The sequence below is a fragment of the Saccoglossus kowalevskii genome, chromosome 13, assembly GCF_978046115.1.
Source record: "Saccoglossus kowalevskii chromosome 13, keSacKowa6.1, whole genome shotgun sequence".
NCBI lineage: Eukaryota > Metazoa > Hemichordata > Enteropneusta > Harrimaniidae > Saccoglossus > Saccoglossus kowalevskii.
This window is the reverse complement of record NC_140653.1, coordinates 2,820,685-2,847,925: the sequence shown is the minus strand read 5'-3', so window position 1 is coordinate 2,847,925 and position 27,241 is coordinate 2,820,685. Positions and strand designations below refer to the sequence as shown.

General features: G+C 35.1%; 2 protein-coding genes across 3 annotated transcripts in view; one reads left to right on the top strand and one right to left on the bottom strand.

Annotated features, from left to right (window-relative positions):
• The first annotated feature begins 527 nt into the window (after window positions 1–527).
• Window positions 528–19,969, top strand: LOC102807173 (glycine receptor subunit alpha-1-like). Its single transcript, XM_006815474.3, has 8 exons — window positions 528–590; window positions 8,753–8,820; window positions 13,136–13,356; window positions 15,980–16,062; window positions 16,358–16,492; window positions 17,049–17,278; window positions 19,094–19,198; window positions 19,405–19,969. Exons 1-8 carry the CDS (start codon window positions 572–574, stop codon window positions 19,645–19,647), a joined length of 1,104 nt encoding a protein of 367 aa, XP_006815537.3. The 5' UTR covers window positions 528–571; the 3' UTR covers window positions 19,648–19,969.
• A 3,762-nt stretch (window positions 19,970–23,731) lies between these two features.
• Window positions 23,732–27,241, bottom strand: part of LOC100374531 (unconventional myosin-IXb-like) — a 106,898-nt gene continuing 103,388 nt past the window's right edge. For both annotated transcript variants that reach the window (XM_085506862.1, XM_085506863.1), the window contains one exon: window positions 23,732–26,414. In XM_085506862.1, the coding sequence (XP_085362988.1) occupies window positions 25,961–26,414 (454 nt within the window). In that variant the 3' untranslated portion in view covers window positions 23,732–25,960. The remainder of the gene's footprint in view (window positions 26,415–27,241) is intronic.

Genomic DNA, 27,241 nt, shown 5'->3' with positions numbered 1-27,241 from the left:
CGCTTATTGTATCGCACTGTGAGCTTCACCGCTGTGAGCTCCAATACTTGACAAAAGCATCGTAACAAGAATATTTAAAATCGGATTAACATTAATAGCAAGTTGCTGGAATGGACATATATGTTTATGTGGTTTAACATATGTGTTTATTATTATACGACTGTTAGTAAGAGGCAAGATTCGTGATAACCTGATTCGGTTAACTACAGGTTTCTAATAAGTATTGTGTTCATTTTCCGGTAAAATGAACTGCATTTGGTTTGTTATAATATTGCTATGTGTGCAAAGTCAAAGGTAAGCCTATTATATTACTTCATTGTTTCAATTGTAATTATTCTTTATTGGTGTAGTTAATCGTTGTCTTTATTATGACAGTGTTTTCGGCGTATCAGATAGCTCTGTGGATTACAGACGGGATGCAGATGACCATGTTACAGAGACTGGAACATTATATGAGGGAAAGAAAGAATCAAAAAATGAGATGGATAAGGACAAGGATCTTCATAGTAAACACAACGCCACGACAACAAGTGACTTTTTGAAAAAGCTTCTGGAAACATACGACCGACGAATGCGGCCACATTTTGATGGTAAGTGTTATTTGGAATTAACACTTACATAGTTGAATTATGCATATGTCCCACTGCCTATACAATGCCATCACATCACACTGTGATATTCGTAATGTGCTGAATGACTATCTACATCCACTACAAGCTGATATATCCATACATACGTTAACGCATCCATGCCGTGTACTCGCATTGTTAGAGATGAAGGCAACCAATTACAATTGTATTTGGTGTCAACCACAGTATGTTGTAAGTTCACCATTTGCTGCAATATGATTTGCGAGCATTTTACACACATGTATGTTTTACATTGTTTTCCAATAATCTGGTCGGTGTATGTAATATTTCAACAGTGGTGGTTATATATAGTATCCAATGTAAGCAAACACGTTTGTTTAATTCCCCTAGAGCATCATCCTCATAACACTGTACTTGAACATATTCGCTACTAAGCTTGTTCTGACCGCAATGCTGACGCCGTATTGGATATAAACAGTAGGTGTTAATATATTTACTTCATTAACATAGCAAACATCCAGCATAAAAAACGCATTCAATCAGGTACTTAATAAAATAATACTAATTCTCTAAACAAATATAACCATATGCCATGGCAAATAGATTCAGACAAAATAAATGTATGCTAGGGTCACAATAAAACCATTCAGGGACACTCTGGGCTTTGATTACTTCGATGTAACATGTGAACCAACTGTCAACTTTATCACAGATATAAAACGTTCCATGTTGAACACGTCATTGACTTACATTTTGCATGGTTTGAAAGTTGTTTATACGTCGTAGAATCGTCACGCACTGACAATAAAATAACAGGTATATACTATTCGGTAAACCTGCGACAAAGCCTAAATATCAAGAAAGCTGTATAACTTGATAAATTGCGTATGTGATGTAATAATGATCTCTTGTGCTATTTACCAAATGACGCGTAATTAGAATACAACACACAACTAACGCCGGCGTTTCATATTTCAATTCAATTCAATTGAAATAAACATAACTGATGGGAAGAGAAACACCGATGTGTTGTCGCGTTTAATGCTTAAAAGCTTATTACTGAAAGTGGGGTTATGTGGTATATTTCGAGGTCAATCATCGGGGCTCTTTAAATATACAGTAGGAGGAAATGAACAATTTCACATTACAGAAATAGATTGCAGTCATTTCAATTGAATAACACTCTAAATGTTATTAATTGTTTTTTTGTTTAATAAATATCACACGTATTCATATAGTTTGAAGGGTAAGACAATGCACCTCGCACCCTGTCTCAAACTACTATTTTACTTAAAAATAATTCTGATTCGCCATTCATCTCATGAAAACAACAGCGTGATTCACACAAGTAATATAGACATTGAATATGGGTATTGCTGTCTACAAACTCAATTTGTTTTTATTATGTGAATTTCCTCAAGGCTAAATCTGGAGTTGCAATGTCGTGTCACTGAATGAACCTTATTCAAATTTTCATCCATCTTGGCCTATAAACAGTAGTTACTGGTGATTGTGTATTTGAATGCGTTGTATGATGCCGGGAATGAAGGCCATCCATATTTTGTAGTGTTATAACTGGTAACTCTTTCACACACACACTCTCTCTCGCGTGTTTACAAACTAAATTTTCTAAATTGTGTGCACAAGCATTCTATTCAGTGTTTATATGTAATTAGACAGAACAGTGATAATAATAATAATAATAATAAATTAAAAATTACAATGTATTGTAAAAATGTGATCATATATAATATGAGATTGTTTAAAATGTGATGTAATCTTTTGCACGTTATATACTCTGTAGTCAATACGTTACCTGCACGTAGCTTTCACGGTAATTGGAACATATTATACTTTACACACGTTAAAAGGTCACATTGATCATCCAAATACATGGCTTTAAGTATGGGAATTAATTATATTTGTAAATTTACATATGCTTTAATGTTGTACACAAATTGCAATAGAACGCGTTTCTGTAATTACATGTTTTGGGTGCACTATGCCAAAGTCAACTGTAGTTGACAAATAGTCAAATAGTTCAAATGTTTACAATTCCAAGATAATCACATTTGTGTATAACGTACGTTATTCGTATTTTAATCAAATTTACAATTTCCGTCAATCTCCTTGGTAACAAAACACGTCTAAATACATACAGCTATTACACCACCATTCAATGTATATTGTTTATAAATGTTACAATAATATTTTACATGTACCACATTGTATTTGACAAATCCATACAGTGAGTTTGAAGTTAATGCATATCAATAAATTAAGCATTTTGAAATGTACTGGGTTACATGTGTAGACTAGTTTGATTGCATTCCATCTCTCTTACAGGAATACAACTGTATATGTGCAGTTCATATCACCCATTTGGTGATTCATCACCCTTAAAACATTAGACATATTTTATTTCGACAAGGTTTAAAAGTAAATATGCTGCGCTTGTCCAATTCACTGCCATGCTACTTATTTGCTGTTCCCTGCATTTTGTTTCATACAGCTTACCAATATTGTATACTAACTATTATTATTCTCCGAGTACAAATGACCAATGATTATTGTTGCTCATTAGTTACGGGATTTGAAGCGTGCATATGCTCAATAGATCGTACGATTATACTGATTCGCTCATTTCAAGGTAATATTTGAATACTATGTATGCTTGGTTGATTATATTTAGTCACATGATGGTGGCTATATATAGTCGCTTCTTTAGAATGTTCAGGCGAATTTCACACAGAATCTCAGACTCACGAACGCAGTATATGTTTTTCTATACGACTTCTCAGTCAATAAACAACAATTTATTTGTGCAATTTCTAGTCCTGGTTAGAATGCAATGTATGATAAAAAGAACAATGTGTCGCAATATTATAATCTCTACCACGTGTTATGCACCATATGTATTGGTCACTATAATTGCCAGTCAATGCTTACAATATATTCTACCATATAATACAATAGTCCATAGATAAAACGATGTGCAAATAATCATACTGTTTCAGAGCTGTAGTCTCAGGGCTGTAGACTGACGATTCAAACAAAGTCAGCGATCTGTCGTATGTGCACACGTAGAAAGTAGGAATTTACACTCGTCAACACACGGTGTATCAACACACAATCCTCAATTTCAGTTTACGAGTGTGTTGTGTAAATCATGAAAACACAAAATACTAAAAATAAAACTCGTAGTTTAGTTTTAACATTCTAGAATCACTGTAGATTTTCCATATCGAATTTTTCTAAACAAGAGCTATATCGTCGAATTAAATTATCATCACCGTATTCAGGCCAATCACTACTCTGCATAACTAATGTCTGAAAGGGCACAGGTAACAACAAAGATCTAATTAAGATAAATCACTACAAAATACTCTTTTATTACATGGCAATTATAGAATATTACGTGTCACTTTGAATGATGAGATGAACTGCTCACGTGTAAAAGTTAATATCATGTCGATCGCTACAAATGTATAATAATTACACTGTATGTCACCTCCATGCCTGACACGTGTCAGCCCAGCAGCAGAAATACCAAGGGTTGGACCCCTGTGGCTGGCTGGCTAATCTGCAGTAGACAATATTCTGTCTACTTCCAGGCTTGTGGTATTTGTATCCAGTCGTTGAAAACGTAAAATTGTTGGTTTTGTGTGATGTTTTGGGAGTTTCAATATGATGTTATTTACTATTTGACTTTAGAAGTTAGTTATAGTTTATTGAAAAAACAGCATTTTTTTTGGCGAATGAGAGAGTATCGATGATCAAGTTCGAGGCACTCTGTAGTCTCATGAAAAGGCGGTGGTCGTCGCGCCACGCATACGAGGGAGATGGGTCTCATATTAACAAAGATGGTACCTTTGACTATTGCGCAGACCAATCAGTGCAAACTGAGACATCACCAAGCTTTGAGTAGGTAATTTCTGTGGTGATTGAAAGGTATAGAAGAGTCACCGGTGGTAAGGCGCCAAGATCAAAAATTGCACTTGTGACTTGTCAAAACGTGAGATTTTAATTAGAAAAGGGCACTAAATTGAGGGCATTGGAAAACCTATGTTTATCATAACAAATTTCCCACATGCGCTACGCGACGACAACCGCCCTTTAATCTCAAGTTTAACTGGATATATTGTTGGAATATAATCACTTAGAAAAAGCGAAAGATTGAGTAAATATTTGTTTTTGTATATAATATACACACTAAATCCAGCAAAGTATACAATTTACTCTATATATTCTGTTTTACACAAACTTAATTTATGAGCAAAATCAACCACTAGGTTGCTGAAAGGCGTGTCAAGACAGCTTGTGTATGTACATGCGTGTCATGGCCTCCAAACTTAATAAAGTCGATTATTAGGCATCATTTTTTGGTCGCTGGAAACACCTGTTGGGGGACGGTGCTGGAAAGTAACAGTATCTTAAGTGTTATATTATGTAGTGCGATTATATCACGTTGTATCCACATGTTTTGTCCAACTGCCAACATACTAGAGAAAAGGAACTACTTCTCAAGGCTGAACTATCTTTCAAAACGATTAGTTGTTTCACAATTTTTGAACGCGAACGCCTTTTCGGAATTAGCATAACGTACACAAATTACAGTCGGTTTGAAACATTTTAAAATAACATTATTACGTCATCATAATTCTTTACAGTAGATTTCTTTGGGGGGGCTTAAAATTAGTTTTGATTTAAAACTTTGTTGCAAACGAGTTTTGTTTTTGATTACAATAAGCTAGTATACATGATGTGCGTTTTCTGCGTGGCTGGGGACTGCTCTAGGTCTTGGCATACTTATATGTAATCAGTTGTTATGTACACAATGTTCATGTCAGGGGGTTTATTAGAAAGATTATGCACAAGTACTGAGAAATGGATAAAGTCCCAAGGTCATTTTTTTTAATTGACATTCATTTTATACGTCACATGAGCCCATTGACTGTGACATTTTGGAACGCAGATTTTTTACGAATCGCTATATCATACATACTCTATCACACATTATTTGGGCTGTGTAAGTCCTGTACAATTTCGAATCGTAATAATTCTTTAAATTTCAAGCGTACAGTCAATAATTACGTGCTTTTCACAACAGTGGACACAACAGTGAAACCCGGTGTTGGGGATGTATACATAGAGCATACAGAATGAAATATGTTATATTTTCCAAAACAATAGGTCAGTAGTGTTAAGTGAATACCTTAACCACAATCACACTTTTATATTGATACACTTTATCTAATCACGTATATTGCAGCTACATCTAGAGTGCACGTAACCCCTTCTCTGAGTACACGTTGATGTGTACAAGTTTTTTTTAAATTTTATTTTAGTCTACAAAAAAAAACCCTGCATATACTAATTTATTAATACTTTTCGAGACGTACCATACAATCTTAGTACACAGAGATTGGGTAATTATTAATTGAAGAAAAATAAGTTGTGCCTTTTCGGTAAGGTAAATGTCATTTGTCAAATAAATTTGGGATTGCTATTGTTTAATTGGTATTCACTTTTCAGTAGTTTAAGTGCTGTTAGTTTACAAACCATCAAATATCAATTGACGTAAGACGCGTTTGCAGTAGACCAAATATATGTTATTGGGACAATTGGACTGCTCATAATAGCACGCGTGATATGCATGTCTGGAAATGTGAGTTATGTCACATGTTATTTAGCTGTTATTCAATATAAAATAATGATTAAAGTCAATTTGATATATGAACAATATTATAATCTAATCACTTGTATTTATGTAGACACATAGGTAAACAATAGTAAACATTAATTAAAGGAGCAATAAGGACGAGTTTTCTGTATAATATTGTTTCTGTATAATATTGTTCGATAATCGTGTTCGATGTGCTACAATATACATTGTCAAACATTGAGATTAAATCTTACATGTACCCATTCATATTGCATCTATAAAACTACATACAAAAATAATTAACAACAGTAATACTATAGCAGCATGCTACTAATACGCCTGAGAATTGGGAAATGGTCAAACCAGAAAAAATATGACCATATAGGTGTATAGCATGTCAAACAATATTGGTGTTGTATTCTGATATATATCAGAGTACCAAGCATCAAAGAACATAGTCCGAGGTAACTGAATTGAGCTACCATCGTCACATGATTGTTGTTTATGATATAGTGAATATACAGATTAGGTAGTAACGCAAGCTGTTACTGGTGATTTGAATAGTCTGCAACTGACAATTGTACATCGTATATTATATGTTTTTAAATAATAGCTTATTAAATTAAACTGCAGTACGCAATACATTACATGTATAACAACCTTATTTGCATACGGCTTGTCGTGACTTAATACAAGAATATTTCAAATAAATAATATTAGAATAAAATATATTACGACATTATAAACATGCCAGAATATGATTTTGAACTTATTATTTGCCCTGGTTACAAAAAAAATATAGACAACGAACTTGAGCACTTGATTTTTAAAGATCTCTTCAAATCAATACTGCTTCTAGTAGTAACCACGACGTATGAACAAAAAAGAATAAACCTCCACCGCAGACGATATACTGCGCGATATTGCGCAATTCACGACACATATGGACGAGCCGCAGGGCGTGGGCTGTGTTTTATTGCTATAATATTATATCGACAAAACTGTCAACTATTAAGTATGCTGCTACAACCTACACATTATTTGAAAGCTCATTTTACCTGACAGTCAATATGTTTGTATTACTCTGACTGCTGAAAAAACACTGGTTAACACTTCCAGTCACGCGATTCACTTGTGCCTCGCACAGAGCGTTGGTAACGCAGTTGTCTGGGCGATCGCGTCTAGGTTTTCTACGACCAAATAACCACTTGCTACTGGCAATCCTTTGACAATTCGATAAAATGTCTGTAGTTAGTTTCTGCATTCTCAATACAGACTGCGACACATAGTAATCTAACATACAATCTCTATATGTATGTTTTATACATATATTTTTTACTACAATTGGTTGGTGTGCTTGAAAAGGCAACCCAATCAGCAGCACCGCAGCAAACAAAATAGCAATAGATAGTTTTAACATTTTGTGATTATAAGCTGATATGGATATTGCTACTTTGTTTGTGTTGTTTTTTATCAATGTAGTATTAAGCAACGTTTTGTAATTAAAGTCCAGTTATGTAGCTGACATGTCAGGTGTGCATAGACCAGTATTTCTTTTACTCTACATAAACAATTTACTGTGACAGATGACACAACGGTTGCGAAAGTGAATGTCTTGTGAAAATAAATTCTATTTCCGACAGGTATGTACTACAGCAAGGCAATGCAAGACTAACCGGTTGTGCGAAAAATGGAATTTGTCTTTCAATAACGCGAAATCCAAATATTACGCAAGAAATATCCAAACTTATCACTTGATGATGAATACTGATTCATAGCTGTCAATGTCACTTCCTGTCAAGTTTGGAATCGTCACTTTGACGTTTGGAGTATTACATGTAAAAGAACGCGTGGTTATTCTATACCCTGTTCCCCAGTCTGACGTGTTATACATATATATATAATATTATACATACATACGTGTTATATGTCTGACAGAAATATTCGTCTTCTGTGTGGTCGCGTTTGTTAACTGTTCTAAAGTCTGTCACGCCCCTAAATAAATCCTATCGACTATGTCTCTAGGTTACTAAAGAAAAATTGCGAATCTCACGTATTTGCTGTAAAATATAATGCACGATAGATGAACAATTGTTATCGAACAATAGTTATACCGTTGACGACAGTCTTGCTTTGCATGCTGGGTAATACTGCTTTCTGTATGATGCAAACAAGATTTCTATAAATCATTTTTGTTAAACGTCTCTTGTTGATAGAATGAAATAAGGATTTTAGTTTTTAATACACAGCTCATTTTATATACTTTTGTTACTGCCAAACAATTATCTTGTATAATCGTATTTATTTAATATTTCATGTAATTATTTTTGTATATTTTGTGTGATTTTATATTGTTTGTGTCAGAAACCTGTTTAGTATAGGTGTTTGTAATCTGTTCAGTTTAAACGAAGCTGACAATTTATGTTCTAAGAAATACAAAAAATGCACGCAAAGTGTCAACTTCATTATTTTATTCATCCATTTCTTTTTTACGTAGGTCCGCCAACAGAAGTTACTGTAGATATTTATTTCAGTCGGATTGACAGTGTGGGTGAAAGAACTATGGTATGTACAACTACGGTATTTATTTATATAATATAAATTCAAGTGCGAACGTCACGGAATCTGTTGGGTAGCCGTGGATTTTATTTTGATTAGACGACTTCATTTGTGTAGAGTACCCATGATTTTTAAGGTAGATGGGAAGTGTATTTCTGGCGGGCGAAAGCCTTTATTTTGCAAATAAACCAGAACAACGTATTTTACTTATAAAAACAGAGCCACATTTTCTTCTTATATACTCTGAGTTATAACTCACTTTTATTTCTTTTGAACTATTCACCTATAGTATTTTTGATATAATTGCAACAAACTGCGTATTGTTTCCCATATGATTTTCTTTCCGGAGAATTGTTTTTATAACAAATCATTTATATTACGTTTATATTATTATATCGTTTATATTACGTTGTGTGCGCAATATCTGGTGGACAAGAACCGGTCCTTCCGGGATCTTTCACACCTGAAACTAAATAACTTTATTTAACCACGTGTTAGTCTGTAACTACTTATGATGTGTTAACTATTTAATATATTACTGCAATACAATACCATTACCAATACTATTATCAAATGTGACGGGTAATTATTTCACATCTCAACCATGGGGATAAATATGAGTTAGACAAAATATCGCGGTAGAGACGAAAATGATTATTATGACAATATATGTAAAATTCGGTTTAGAAGCAAGCAGGCTTATCACTACGTGAATGTTATGCACACTAGCGTGTTAACTGTTACATTGAATGACTACTAACACGTCGTTTTATCAATCATAGCATGTCGTTTTTATGTAGACGCAATTCAAACAACATGTATGCACAAAAAAACTATATAATTCCCAAAGCTGAACCGATTGTAATTCTTAATTTCCCTAGTAAAATCATTTCGTGTGAACCGAGTGAATCAGATCAATATGTTAGCTAACATTAGTCTCCAGTCTTTCAATATCAGTTCTCACATACTGGTTACGATTCATACTTCCACTCTCAATATCAGTTCTTACATACTGGTTACGATTCATACTTCCACTCTCAATATCAGTTCTCACATACTGGTTACGATTCATACTTCCACTCTCAATATCAGTTCTTACATACTGGTTACGATTCATACTTCCACTCTCAATATCAGTTCTTACATACTGGTTACGATTCATACTTCCACTCTCAATATCAGTTCTTACATACTGGTTACGATTCATACTTCCACTCTCAATATCAGTTCTTACATACTGGTTACGATTCATACATCCACTCTCAATATCAGTTCTTACATACTGGTTACGATTCATACTTCCACTCTCAATATCAGTTCTCACATACTGGTTTACGATTCATACTTCCACTCTCAATATCAGTTCTCACATACTGGTTTACGATTCATACTTCCACTCTCAATATCAGTTCTCACATACTGGTTACGATTCATACTTCCACTCTCAATATCAGTTCTTACATACTGGTTACGATTCATACTTCCACTCTCAATATCAGTTCTTACATACTGGTTACGATTCATACTTCCACTCTCAATATCAGTTCTTACATACTGGTTACGATTCATACATCCACTCTCAATATCAGTTCTTACATACTGGTTACGATTCATACATCCACTCTCAATATCAGTTCTTACATACTGGTTACGATTCATACATCCACTCTCAATATCAGTTCTTACATACTGGTTACGATTCATACTTCCACTCTCAATATCAGTTCTTACATACTGGTTACGATTCATACATCCACTCTCAATATCAGTTCTCACATACTGGTTACGATTCATACTTCCACTCTCAATATCAGTTCTTACATACTGGTTACGATTCATACATCCACTCTCAATATCAGTTCTCACATACTGGTTTACGATTCATACTTCCACTCTCAATATCAGTTCTCACATACTGGTTTACGATTCATACTTCCACTCTCAATATCAGTTCTCACATACTGGTTACGATTCATACTTCCACTCTCAATATCAGTTCTTACATACTGGTTACGATTCATACTTCCACTCTCAATATCAGTTCTCACATACTGGTTACGATTCATACTTCCACTCTCAATATCAGTTCTCACATACTGGTTTACGATTCATACTTCCACTCTCAATATCAGTTCTTACATACTGGTTACGATTCATACTTCCACTCTCAATATCAGTTCTTACATACTGGTTACGATTCATACTTCCACTCTCAATATCAGTTCTTACATACTGGTTTACGATTCATACTTCCACTCTCAATATCAGTTCTTACATACTGGTTTACGATTCATACTTCCACTCTCAATATCAGTTCTCACATACTGGTTACGATTCATACATCCACTCTCAATATCAGTTCTCACATACTGGTTACGATTCATACTTCCACTCTCAATATCAGTTCTTACATACTGGTTACGATTCATACTTCCACTCTCAATATCAGTTCTTACATACTGGTTACGATTCATACTTCCACTCTCAATATCAGTTCTTACATACTGGTTACGATTCATACTTCCACTCTCAATATCAGTTCTTACATACTGGTTACGATTCATACTTCCACTCTCAATATCAGTTCTTACATACTGGTTACGATTCATACATCCACTCTCAATATCAGTTCTTACATACTGGTTACGATTCATACATCCACTCTCAATATCAGTTCTTACATACTGGTTACGATTCATACATCCACTCTCAATATCAGTTCTTACATACTGGTTACGATTCATACTTCCACTCTCAATATCAGTTCTTACATACTGGTTACGATTCATACTTCCACTCTCAATATCAGTTCTTACATACTGGTTACGATTCATACTTCCACTCTCAATATCAGTTCTTACATACTGGTTACGATTCATACTTCCACTCTCAATATCAGTTCTTACATACTGGTTACGATTCATACTTCCACTCTCAATATCAGTTCTCAATAAAATGAATCACGTCACGATTTTCGAGTTGTATACAACCATCAAGTATATAAATACTACACAAGATTTATTTTGAATTCAAAATCACAATGGATGGAAACATCTCGCATTAAGCTTAATTTGCAGACATTTTTTTATATTTTGAGAAGACAACACAAAATTCAATAGGCACAAGACAAAATCAATATCTAACATGATTTATTGGTTTGAACTCAAATCGTATAAACACTCGATCTGTGCTTAAGACAAATCAAACTATACAACTAAATTTTCAGAAAACAATTGACAAAATTAACGCCATACTCTCATTTGTGAATACCAATATGTTTAATTAATAAACCTGAACGTAGGTATTGTTACGTCTGACATTTGACTGTTGAACAAAATTCAGCCTAATACATGTATTTAGAAAAACAACACTGAATCCAATATGCTGATGGCATAGCTACAACGGCATACACGTATTACCGAATTATATATTTGTATGGCGATAGCAATAGGACTGGCCGTCGCATCGGACTTCGTCGCTATATTCGATTCTTATGATATAGCTGGAAGTTGTATTATATAATTAAAAAAAGACATTCCTACAGAATAAAGCCACTTTGTTCGTGGTTGAGTTGTATTTTATTGACACATAATTTATTGGTTATTTACGTAATTTTTGAGAGAACTGGTTTTACACTAATCGGTTTATATAGATGTCGCATTGATTGAATAAATTAAATCACACGCCTGGCTAGCAATAAAATGCATTTTATCACCAGTAACTGCTCTATCTTTGGCCATCTTTCTAATTGTGATTTACTTCGATTGCAGTCCAGTGACCATCAATTGTGCTGGGAGTAGTTAGTAAGAGGAAGCCATCATCGATTATTTGTATACGAGTGTTATGCTGCAACTAATGTACGCCCTGTAATTACTTGCACACGTCGTATTTCTATTATTATCTCCGAAACTGGCCTTCCTTTGTTTGATGACAGATTTACTGTGAATTCATCAAACCGTTGACTGAATATTCGTAGGAATGAGATGTGTGATTTACATTGTGCTAGACTCGTTGCTAATGTTACCTGTCGTGCACCGGAACGGCTCATTACACGATAATGTGTTTTGATTTAGTACTATAATCGTGACAAAAATACACAACTAACCCAATTCTCAATCTAAATCCCACTATCGCTTTTCACTTACACCGTTCAGTTTAAATATATTCCATCCAATCTTTCATGACGAGCTTTATTTATTGTTTTGACCATTCCGATGTATTTACCATTCCATTCTGACAAGTTCGTATATATTATCTACCAACACCATTATCAATGCTAATCCGAAAACAGTTTAAAAAATATTTTGTTTCTCTTACGTAGGACTTCGGAGCGACGGCCTACATTCGACAGCAATGGAATGATCCACGTCTGAAGTACGATGCTGGCAGCCAACATATTCCACCATCAAGCGACCTAATTGATAAGATATGGGTACCTGACCTGTACTTCCCTAACGAGAAAGCGGCTCATTTCCACGACCAAACAGTCGACAATATCATGCTGAGATTTTCTCCGGAAGGTAATATACTATATAGCATGAGGTATGTAATAAAGAATATAATATTGTGCAAATCGTATATTTAGAAATATTACGTGTATTGCATGAATTGATATACTTACTATATATGAAATACACTTATACATCGCCATATTTGATATTATTATACATCTGTTACCGTAACGCCATGAATTACAGCGTGCCGTAATTTTACGAGGTATTTTCATTCTACCATATTAGGAAATACGAATTCAAAATATAGAATTCTAATAATAAAAACAAACATGGCTTCCACCTGGGTTTGACCGAATCCACACGAAGAAGTTCGCTGATTCTGTTCTAAACTGTTTGGATTTTGGCATTCTCATGATATATACTTGGAAGGAAAAGTGTATGTACAACAATAAGACGTATAATAACTCAGATAGTACACAGTCGCATCGACCTCTGCTACGCGTTGGTCGATACTGCCGCTGTACTGTCTTCGTGCATACTTTACGGTATCCTCGTAATAACCTCATATTCATGTCATTCGTCACCTGGTTACTAGTATTTGTATGACTAGGATTGTACATCTTTACGCGTCCTGTTGCTGTACACAGCTCCGGTAATTTTTCAGTAAATTGCTTTTTTCGGTGTACTTTCGGCCACTATGTTGTACCAAAAATGGATAGGTGTGACTATGAATATACTCGCCTTGATGTGATGTTACGATTGTGATCCCAAATAGCGTGTACGTTTAGATTTCGATCAAGTAATGACAGATATGACCACGGATCAACCAACGCGTTACTAAATGCACAACTATCAATCAAAGTCACGTGACACAGTCAACGTACCCCAAGATGCTCTGGCTAACTTATCCAAACATTTAGTTATTTTATAATCCAAATCTGCTTATCCATGTAGCGGATTCAGTGAAAACAAAGGAGTCTCAGTCAGGACAAGACTCCGAGAACAAGAAAATACATGTATTTCCACAGCTTGTAAAACACTGGAAATATGTCCAGAATATCGGCCGTTCTTTTCTGCGGTCATTTTGCTTTTCCATTCAGTGTTACTTTTAATTGCGTTGAAAATAAAAACAAGAGTTTTCCGTGTTATAAATGAGCATATATTTTTTTATGTTCGATTAAAATCTGTTGTGAACCAAAATGAAGGCTAGTTTACAGTGGTGAGTACTGGGTTCCGGCCGATCGACAACCGGCTAGTGTCCCCCTAGTGTCACGTTACGGTAAATTTACTTTTGGGTAGATTGACGGCGGGTCTGCGCTGTGCCAGTATCACTGCCATATGCTCATTGAATTCGAATATGAACGACATGATTTTGTTTTCTATTACTCGTCATATAAGCCTGTACGTATGTTTGGCGTGCCACACAAAATGGTGGCGATCAGTTATTTGAATCTATGATAAATTATCATGAATCGTATTATTTATTTGATATTAGTCTACACCGTATTGTAATATTTGTGACTATGAATATACTAGCCATGGACTCGGTGGTGGTGCTGGTATATGGTTCGATATATTTTCATGTTTATTGACTAGCTAATAATGCATGGCCCGGACCCCTATTTCGAACGAGATGCTGATCACCTAGCTGAAAAACAATTCGATAAAAGGTCGCGAGTACCAAGATTTTATTCAAGTGCGATATAATAAAATCCTCTGGAGAATCCCTCTTTGGAGTCGTAGATTATTTGAAAACAGCATTTTAACATTGTATTTTATTCATGAGAGTGTCTGCATAAACCTTTGCCTATAGCATTCTGGTGTAAAAACAAATGTTTCAACTGTATGACTCTTTACCGTGGATATCATAACATGTAGTGACAATATACGTTTCAACTTTTATTTTGGCGCATTACCTGTGGTTTTGTTTCCCCGGGGCAAGCCATTTTTCGTCTCGTTGACTTCCTTTCTGACATACTTGTGATTGCATTGAAATGCGTGTCCACGTCAATTTGCATGCATACGTAATGAGGAATTGTGAGACCCATGTTAAAAAAAATCCGACGAAGTGACATTCGGACAAAAAATAAATCCAGCAAAAGTCAAATCAGTTAGTTACGACTGTCCATTGAATGCAAGTTTTGTTCTCAAATACATTTCAGAACATGGATATATTTAACATCGGTGAGGATGTTTTGAAAGAAAATAATATCTTTTTTTCCACGGCGTGGCACTGTTTACTGCAAACTGCATATCGAACGTACTTTGCAAGGAAATGTCTTTTAAAAAACTCCTATTTTTATTCTTCTCAATAGCAAAAATTATACGACTGCAGCACGTTTCCCTATTTATTTCACTCATCGTGCTGCGCGCTCTGTTCGTATATCGCGTTCAACACATCAATAAGTATCAATTTGATCACGTGGCCGTTGATTAGAGTATGTAATAATCTCTTGATATTAGAAGTGTCCGACCACCACCCCAACCACCGATCCCACCCGGAGAGAGAGCGCGCACGAGAGGGGGGGGGGGTCAGTGACTGGATTATATTTTATGTATATAAAAGTCCTAGTACAATTTATGACAGCAACGGCATAAAAAGTCCAAGGAAATTTCAATTGTGTATTACAATCTACCTTTCATGTATCTTGTACAATTCCATGTGAGAGTTAAACTCACACACTTTTTGCATTATTTTGTTCTTATTAAAGGCTAAGTTTAACCTTAGTTTGTCAAATGAGATTTGACATGTTTCCAATGGACAGTCAGTTATGTGGTATGCAACTGGAGACGTGTAAGTAGCATTTTACAATATGCACACGTGTTATGTCTGTGATAACATTTATAATAATGTAACAAAGTCTAAATAATGGTTGTCGACCAATCGTCCTAAATATGTCTTCTAAGAAAAGTATATTCCATTTGAAATGGTTCAGGTCATGTATTTTTCACTTGTTTTTGTGTAAATAAACCATAGACCTTAGAAACACACAATGTGTGTATGGTGAATGCTGATGTGCGTGTATGAATACATCACGTGATGAAATCGGGTTTCGTCACATGCCGTATTTATTCAAATATTGTTGCAGACGGCTACACAGAAACCGATCTGCTCCTGTTATGGAGACAAAAAGAACCTATACAACTACCGGAGAATTTATATCTGAGTCAGTTTACTATCACCGACAACCAAACAGTACGATGTGACAAAACTTATTATACAGGTACTGTTACTTTTATGTGTCATGCCAGACACTGTACAGTTAATGTTAATTATCTACAATTCACGTACTAATTAATCAGAACATCACACGAGAACGTTGTCTAGGTCATGTTAACATTAATGTGTGAGTAGTCGTGCATGTCTTTAACACACGCTTTTAACAGAGCTTAGTACATCAACACTTTTGTCAGATAAATAATTATTGGCAATTGTTATTTATTTATTTATTTATTTATTTATTTATTTATTTATTTATTTATTTATTTATTTATTTATTTATTTATTTATTTATTTATTTATTTATTTATTTATTTACACAATGATCACAAGTCACGAACTGGAGATTCTTGATAGGGCAACATACAGCAACAGCATAATGTAGCAGCATAATGAACTTTAAAATGGTGCGACGGTCAAACACTTGAGTTCTAATGTATCATCACGGCTTTTGGATCAAAAAATACCGCGGTTCGATTATATACTTGTATTGCAAACCAAGCACGGGCCAATAGAGCCAATACACTGTACATGTGTTATTTGTATTATTTTCATTATAGGCACATTTTCATGTATTGAAGCTACCATAAAGTTTAATAGAGCTCTCGGCTACTATTGGTTGAGTGCCTTCATTCCCAGCATCCTCCTCGTCATATTATCATGGGTCTCGTTTTGGATAAATCCACAAGCTGCTCCAGCTCGGGTGTCCCTGGGGACAACTATTGTACTGACGGTGACTACTCAAGCAATTGGTGTGCATGCTTCAATTCCTAAGGTGTCTTATGCAACGGTAATATACTACTGTACATTATCACATATGCGTATATCTCATATTTGGATGTATGCACCATTATCAAACAAACATTTTAACGGTAATAACGGTATGCCGGATTTAAATAAAGTCGCATGAACTCAAGAAAACTGTTCATGTATACGTACGTTTATAATCTCATTGAGCAGCTTCCAGTTACCGTGTATTGTTGGTTATTGTCGGACTTATTTGATCTTAAATGTACCTGATGTCATTGCAATTACATTCACGATTTCTCGTTATAAAGTATAATCGTCTTTACTTAAATGAACAACTTGTTAGGGTTTGTCGATGTCATAGTGGTGAGCACGTGTTTGCCGATGTCATAGTGGTGAGCACGTGTTTGCCGATGTCATAGTGGTGAGCACGTGTTTGCCGATGTCATAGCACATACCCATAGCCAGCACTTTTGAATAGGGGGTTTGAAAACAACTATAAATGATATATTTGATGTGAAACGTGTGAATTTTATAATATTCAAAAAGTGTGTTTGAGCTCTGTTACATGCATTTTTATATTCTCAATTGGTTTACTTTGTGTTACGATGGTAAGTTATTCCACATAAGATTTTTGAACTATTTTACCATTTTAGAGAAGGGGTCCTAGGCCATTCCCCACCCACAGACAAACACACCCACGCCCTTGATCCATTACGGCAAAATGTCGTACACAAAAAAGACAAGACTGTACGTATCTTAGCATTATTGTCCAAACATTTTAAGGTAGAATGCTACTCACGAGCTTTTTCGCCCTTCACAGATGTTAGCGCACATAAAAGTGACACAATTTCATGTCGAAATCTGTCTACAATTATTCATTTTAGTATTAGTCAATTATGTAATTTTATTTCTGTACAGGGCCTCACTACATCGTACAAGATGTAATGGGTAGAAAAGTGCATATCATGTTTTAAAAACAATACAACATCCATGTAAACATATGGTACTAAGTTAAGCTGGATTCATATTTATCTCGGTGCTTGAAAACTTTTAAAAGATACAGAGCTAGTTGATATATGGTGTGGCAGTTTGTGTAGCGACGAAGTAAGCCCAGACACTATGTACACTATGTCCAATAACACAGGCTACTCGTACTAATACAATAAGTTGACTACATTTGGCTGATACACATAGAACAAAACAGTATATATGTCATCACTAACTTGAAGAATACAAAACTAATGAACCAATATGAAAGGACAGTGTCGTGTTGTCGTGTCAATCCCGTTCGAACCCCACACTTTACTAACTGGGCGAACACTAGCACAATACAAACGGACCTATTCAGGACCACCACATCCTTCAGAGAGTGACTACCATTACATTATTGTTTCAATGTTGCTTTAATATTTAACATCAGTTGCTTGAACGCGATCTTCATTACACCATCGCGGAGTCACCGAATAAAAACTTTCCCATTTATAACAACCTGTTTTGATTGGCAGCTGTTGAACTGAGACGGCGTAACTTCACGGTTGACATTTAAAGCTCGTTGTCACCTAAATGCTCATTACTATGCAATTTCGACCGAGTCTGATAGTTACCTCACTGAGTCAAGTGATTTAAACGATGATAATTATTTTAATTAATACTGTTTGTTTTATTCTTTTCTAATCTACGATCATAAATCTATCCACTTCCAAAATTTAGGGGGTTCGACCGACCCCCCCCCCCCAAACTACGGGCCTGTAGCACGTTCATGTCCGGGTAAATCGACAATTCCATTCGTTCACAATATAACTCACTCAGTAAAGGCCTATTTAGAAAAACTATCTATGTTTATAAATAATTGCAGGCTATGGATGTGTGGATGCTGGCGTGTCTTATGTTTGTTGTTGCTTCTCTACTCCAGTATGCCGTAGTAAACTTCGTTTTAACACACAAAGTAGACAATGCCAAGGTGAGTAATTTATACCAATCTTTTGATGAGCGTGTATGTGAAATTCATCCGGAAATTTCGGAACAAACTTTTTTGATTCGAGTTTACAAAACCAAGTATCCATAGTCTATAAAAAAAGTACTCTGTAATGTCAACTTAGTTTTATATCAATATTCATCGTACCGATTATTTCACAGTAACTAACTTTATATCCGGTATTATTGCAGAATGATTTGAAACAGATGACCCCGGTGACCCCGATTGTAGGATTTAAAAATGATGCCACCTACAATGAAGTCAATGTTTCTTTTCTTGATTACACTCGGCGGAGAGATATGGAGTCCCAGAAACGACGATGTAAGACGAGTGGCAACCATATTGCGGTTACAATTGATAAATTTTCCAGAGTAATGTTTCCAATGGCATTTATATTATTCAACATTGTATACTGGAGTTGCACCAAAACATGAACAGTTTCCATAGGAACGATAGACTATCTATTCACCATTGAGTTTATCCCCATCCATTTATCAATCCTACATGGATCCATCAATATATCCATTTATCCTTTCATCCACCATCTATCTGTCGATCGATCGATCCATCCATCCATCCATCTATATATCGATCTATCCATTCATCCATTCATCCATCAATATATCTCATGATATATTTTTTGTGGTTGATATCCTAGTATATTCGCTTTGTAGTATGGCATTTATCAAACACGTATATCTAAGTACTTTGGGTATATCGTAATGTGTAACAGAATAAAACATATATCATACAGTATCGGTAGTTATCAATCAATGATATCGATAGCTGTAGCGAGCAAGGTGTAATAGAGTTGACATTGATGAACTGTGGATTGTCAGGGATGTGATTCATTTAATAGAACGTGCTGTTTTAATTGTTGTCGTGGTACAGAGGGTGTTACCATCCTCAAGTTATGACCTTAATTGCTTCATCAGAGATTGTTTGCTTCAAAATTATAAACAAAATGGCGGACTACACCCTACAAAGTTAGCACGTATGTACTTATATATGATTTTTTTATGTGAACCTTTTCCAATATGTTTTTGGATATTTATATGTAAAAGTGTACTTTTTGATGAAAGCCCGGTTGGATGTGGAGAGCACTACTGATAGATAATAAATCAGTCCCTTGCTACGTATGTTTGTGAATATACGTATTATACATAAGTGAATATACGTCCATCGCTGCCAGATTACACATATACGTACACCACACATATATTTACAAGCGCACACATGTTTTCAGCAATGCAAGTCTATACATGAACATTCACACGAGTATACTACGTGTATAGACATACATATAGAGGTGCACAATGGACATCATTTGTAAATGTGTACATTCACTCGCTCCGTCTTATCCCCCTTGTTACTAATTCCCAGGTGATACTCACAATTTCCAATTTCCTACCTTTGCAACTGTTAATCACTCAATCAATCCCTTGTGACGTTCAATACACTGTCTAATATTCACATGTGCCCGGGGAGTGTGGTCTATACTATGAATTCAAATATTGTATTGACCATCCAAATGTCCATGTTTATTGATAGCAGGATATTGTAGTCATATAATGTGTATGTAAAAAACGAATACTTTGGTTTAACTTATGTGTATCTAGTGGCGGAGTATGATCACACGCTCTATAAATGAACCTGCTCAGACATATGGTAGACATGCTCGTATATTTCAATCTGAATGATTAAATATAATACCAGATTTGTGACGTTTACCAAAAAAACAATCGGTTTCGTAATAGCTGACTCAGAGTTGATTCGGTTTCATATTTCAACATCTGTAATAATGCTGTTTAAGTCACAGTTACTATATGTTTTTTTGAATTTGACTCGTTGGCTATATGTACGATTAGCCCCGCTGTTCAATTTGTTGAGCGTCGTTACTTGAAAAATAAAAAGGTGATTATAAAAGCACGTGGTTGTGACAGATTCAGTCTGATAATACCTAATTTAATTCCACAAATAAATAATTCTGTCACTTTCTACATATTTATCTATTTATTTGATGACTAATTACACATGTCGGATTAATGTCTTTGTGAGTGTCAGAAAAGCTATATATTGACGTTGTGTTTTCTGACAACTTCTTCCGTCAATAATAACGTGTTCGCTCACAAACTGCCATATCGTATTTAATGTGTTAACAAGAGCTGTTTTGTCGTGTAGTGATGAGCGGACGTAATGAGATTCTAATGGAAAAAACATGTCGTGACAGTTCCCTTATGTTTTCAACGTAATACTTTCTAGGGGTCGTTTTAAAATAGGAATACTATGTTTGGGTTGCAAAGCGATTAGTATGTCATACTAGTACATTCCCTGTTTTATTTAATTGTTGAATAACACATAGTTTGCAGTAACATGTTAAGTAAATGCCCAAAGTGACAAAAACATACTTACCGTAACTACAGCAAAACATTTGACCAATTAAATTTACGGTTCAGCTAACTGTACTGACATTATATTTCATGAATTAAAACCATGTTTACTACCCATACACATCATTGATCGAAGAATGTTATTACACGACGAAGTAGCGGTCTGTGAACAATCACGACAATCGTGTAGGAAACAAAAATAATCAAGATATAACAGAACGCACCGTTTACCTCTTTATGTGTTTTGACATCAGTACTACTATTATCAATACGCGTTTCCTTTTCTCAACTAGACAGTGTCTCTTCTAAACTGCAATTGGATATTGCAAATATACATTTTTTTCTGTTATACTGAAGATTGTCATCTTTAAATTATGTAATAAAGACTCTCGTGAATACAATCAAATACGAATTTACAAAAGCAGCTACATTTCCTGAGTATTACAATACCAAACTCTACAAACAAAACAAGCAGCCTGTCGGCTGAGATAGCTCCGCTGTTAGCAATGCACATTTCAACAAGGATTAAAAAATATCGATGGAACTTCAATTATCCATTTCTCGCCTTGAAATAAAATAAAAAAAATCGAAGAGCATCGGGAGATATATTATTAACCAGTCTTACCAATCGCTAGCTTTATTTTATTCAAATCCATAAAATTCACGAGTTTTCGACATTTGTTGGCAACTTCCGCGCTAAAAATGGTTGAAAATGTGGGTGTGGTTCTCTCGCAAATTCCCGTTTATAATACGGACAAATATGGTTCTGTGACCCAGGTCGTGCTCCGATCAGGTGACTTTCAGCAAATCAATGATGTTGTAACAAAGCATATTTGACGCTAATTGAAGGGTCATCGTACCGTCCATCGTACCGGCGTCGATTCAGTGTGCTGTGACAGGCTTCACAATCATTCACTGAAAAACATCGGTATATTTTGACAAACGGCTGGGATTTGACCTCAGTTCAAAAAAAGAAAAAAGAAAAACTGAGCTGAGATACAAATCAGTTTTGCAAGTTGGGAAATACAGTAAACCAGATTGGGGTCGATGATATTCAGTATCAAAGGACTTCCGTGTGTATAATGAGTTTCAAATTGTTCATCAACTGGTCACCAAATATTTACGGCTACAACTAAATGAACACTTTTTTTTTCTGAAGCCCAATAAATTATTTCTGCATGTCAAGTGCTATTCGATTTTTTACCAGGCCTGTAGCTCTTTTTTATTCGAAAATATTTTTTGGGAGAATAAGTACGTATAGATCGAGCTCAGGTCACTGATCGTAACTTAATTTTGAAAATTGGATGTAAAATTTTACCAGACCGACGCCACCACAACCATCCAATCATAGCTGGAAATGTACGCACTTGTTTTGGAACTTTGTATCAAGATGTCAGGCGACAACGCCGATGCACCGGCGGCGTATGCGTGTTTTCCATGTATTAGTAGTCCGATCGGACTCGGCTAAAACTAAACGAAACACAGAAAAATACCACCAAAATGAGGAATCTGAATCTGTTCTCTTGCCAGCAAATAAAATGAACGAAAATAAGGTATTTTTATAACAAGAACAGTTTCATTTCGTATAGCAAATTGTGTTGTTTCCGAACGACGATTTAAATTTATCACGATTTTCCTTGCAGTCAATATGACACTCGTCACCTTGCAGATTGCAATGTACTTCACATAGTTTTTGGTACCCAATACTCGCAACATTAAATAATTAAACAAGATATCTGTTTAAAATTTCATTTTACTGTTGGTCATATTATTTTATTCCCGTTACCGCTTTGAATTTCAAATCGATTACATATCGAACTTCTGTACATGTGTTTTTCTCTACTGCCTTTCCATGTGAAAATATTGTGGTCATACTCATGTCACAATACTTTGAAGCTGATGCCATGAGACTGCGAAGCTGAGGCCACGGTGATGCCACAGAATAAGAGAGGCGAACACAGCTTCAAGTTTCAATGACGCGAAGCTGATGCCACAATGATGCTATGCTGAGGCGACAATGAAGCCATGCGTAGGCGACAATGATGCCACAAAAGCCAAAGCTTCCGCGAGAACTGCACTGTATGTTTACTGGCTTGGAAAACAGATGCAAGAAAAATGCTAACTGTACTAAATATTTTCAAGACTTTATTCTTTAAAAATGTAAATATTGTACATTTTAGTGTATAATACTTAATTGTATAACTTCCTGCAAGTACGGTATCGTATAATTGAAATACATCATGCTTAATGGACCATAGTATAACTGAAATACACCATGCTCAACAATATACCACATATAATGGAAATACACCATACTTAACAATATACCACACAGTATAATTGAAATATACCATACTGATTGTAATTCTAACGCAGGACTACTAAAACTGTAAAAATACTATCCATGCTTTCTATGCAATTTAAGGTAACAATCAATGATTCTATTCCTAGCGACACCAATCTTGGGCTGGTTTTAGAATTAAAAAATATCTGTCTCAATTAAGTAATATGTAAAACATTTAAAAAATCATTTTCGGCTCAGGATGCTGATTGTACAAAAGTTTGGAACTGAAATCTAGAAGCAAAAACAATATAAATGTAATGTAACCATATGGCAAAATGTGGACTATTAAGGCCTCAAATATTATGTACAAATGTGCAACCACCTTTTCTTTATTTACAATGGTATAGGAAAAATTAGTCTCACTATAATACAATGACATTTCTCCATAAAATGGCAGTATAAATTGCATTGGAAAATCACATTAGTTTTTCGCATTGGGAAGAATCTATCAAAACAGCTAAAATGATTCAAGCAAAGTTGCGGAATTGATTTTAGTAAAGTAGCTGAGTTGGTTCAAACAAAGTAATTTAATTGAACTGCAGCCTGACAATAAATTCACTTAGAAACAACTTGTTTTATCAGCATCTAAATTCAACTCAGTATATGAAGTAAAGAGGTATGAAACATAATGTAAATATCAAATTTGAGTTGAACACTTGTTGAACATACTGGTACCATATGAAGGTCAAAGGTCAGTACTACTCAAAAAATAGTTCCAACAGCATTCGCATTGCAGCCATGACAGTTCACACTGTTATGTTGATACATACTGCTACAACAAAGGAGGCACTGTGGCACCAAGTGAGATACATGTGAGGTAACTGAACTTGCATAAACATACTGTTGATTAACCCATGATTAAAACACACAATGAATGTTTGTAAAAATAATTAATGTTTAAGAGTGTCAGTGTTTGATGGTTGTGTGTGAGTTTATGTTTATGTAATCCATTCTCATCCAGGTCTCTTTGAGTACACATTGGTGTTTACATGTTTTATGTATTCTACTAGAAACTTCTATCAGACTTTATCTCAGTCAAGGTTGCAATGCGGACACAGATCAGAGCTGTATTAGGTGCAGTTGAATAAAATGTGTAAAAAATAGATAAGTCTGGTTAGAATAACAAACACATGAAACCCTGGTTAACAATTCCTAAAACAAAGACATCTTTATGAGTCATAAATATTCATGTATGGTTTGTATTATCACACTATACACAATGCAATTTGGCATTGTACAATTACCTGATGATAACTCAAAAGTTGTACGACTATGCACACAGAGATGTAAATGCTGTATTGAAGGGCCTTAAATGAAAAAAAACACACATTACGATAAAAAATGGTTTCCACTGAATACAATATGTGAAGTTTGTGCATATACTTAGTGATGGCTATTTGTATAAAGTGAGATATGAAATGAAAGTTAGCAATCATAGTCTTTAATAAATATTCATAACAACCAAGGTGTTCAATACAATGAATCATGGTTATACAAATAATTACCAAAGACTATGATTATAGACTGTTGATTTCTATGATAAGTATTCATTGGTTCAGCAGCTTTCAAAGAAAATATGACACTGGTTTAACACAGCTGAAATATATTCTAAAATGTATTTTTTCAATTTGGAATAAATACACCAGTCAAAGAAATGGTCAAATAGTTGAATTATTGGCAGCTTGACAGGAAATAAAAGACAGCAATAAAGTGAACAACATAATGTATTAAATTTTATTTAAAAAGTGGTTTAAAAGAAGCAGCTTTGCACTGAGAGTTGGAGGATGAACGATAAAAGTCCAGCATCACATCCTAACTGATAAAAGCACTGCTTTATAACATTAGAACAGAGTACAGTGTAATATTTATGTAATTTCGATACAAATATGTATTTATATGGAGTGTTAAGTACTGCTATGCCACATTCTATTCGTTCACTAATCACCATGCAGCCCGACTGATGTAACACTACTGTCTTCACACACCCCTAACAACACCCCTATTTCTAAAACATCACCTATATGAAGACTTTTTATTACTATCTAAAACTTTATCAATGTCTCTTAGCAACCCCGATAAATGCTGCACATTGTCATTTCCATTACTGGTTACCATGGCATCACCCTCCCCATCAGTTTTAAAGTTCTTCCTCACATCAGTTCTTGGTTTCCTTATGATGGCTACTGGTGATCTCCTCCTAAGTCTCATGCATGGTTCCCTTTGCACATACTTATTATACTTAGAAGGCGGTCTTTTACCAGATGGACCTTTAGGTCTTCTCTTGTTTAAATGCTGTAGTGACATTGGAGTTGGTGGAAGGTCAAAGGTAACTGCATATTCCTCATTCATAACACTAATATCTAGATTGTCCAATGACTCTACGTCATCACTACTAAGCATATCATCATCACTTGTGCCACTGTCACGGTGAAGATGCAGCGCTGGAAGACGAGCTGTTAATTTTTCCCTGTGAAACAAGAAATAATCATAATTAAGTTTCTTGTACATCAACATTTACAGTACACCTAGAAGAGCAGATGTATTCACAGTCAACTGAGTTTGGTGCAAATATGTAAAACATAACACAAAAAATTGAAATCTTCTGCTCAAGGAAGGATCACACATCTATCATCAAAAACCCAATTCCTTTTCCCACACTATTAGTGTCAGGAAACCCAATTGCCTTTTCTATGCTACCAATGTTAGCAAAACCGAAGCCCTTTTCCTACCAATCACTGTCAGCAAAACATAATCACTTTTCCTATCCTATCACTGTCAGCAATACATAATCCCCTTTCCTATCCTATCACTATTAGCAAAACCTAATCCCCTTTCCTATCCTATCACTGTCAGCAAAACCTAATCCCTTTTCCTACAAATCACTGTCAGCAAAACCCATTTCCCTTTCCTAACCATCACTTTAATCAAAATTGAATCCCCTTTCCTATTCTATCACTGTCAGCAAAACATAATCCCCTTTCCTATCCTATCACTGTCAGCAAAACCTAATCCCGTTTCCTACCAATCACTGTCAGCAAAACCCATTTCCCTTTCCTACCCATCACTTTAATCAAAATTGAATCCCCTTTCCTATCCTATCACTGTTAGCAAAACCTAATCCCCTTTCCTATCCTATCACTGTTAGCAAAACATAATCCCCTTTCCTATCCTATCACTGTTAGCAAAACATAATCCCCTTTCCTATCCTATCACTGTCAGCAAAACATAATCCCCTTTCCTATCCTATCACTGTCAGCAAAACATAATCCCCTTTCCTATCCTATCACTGTTAGC

What these genes read in the sequence shown, in the direction of transcription:
- LOC102807173 (XM_006815474.3), top strand. An exon ending in TGGTATGCAACTGGAGACGT is followed by an intron (nt 16,063 to 16,357) that starts GTAAGTAGCATT and finishes ATATTGTTGCAG; the next exon opens with ACGGCTACACAGAAACCGAT. An exon ending in ACAAAGTAGACAATGCCAAG is followed by an intron (nt 19,199 to 19,404) that starts GTGAGTAATTTA and finishes GTATTATTGCAG; the next exon opens with AATGATTTGAAACAGATGAC.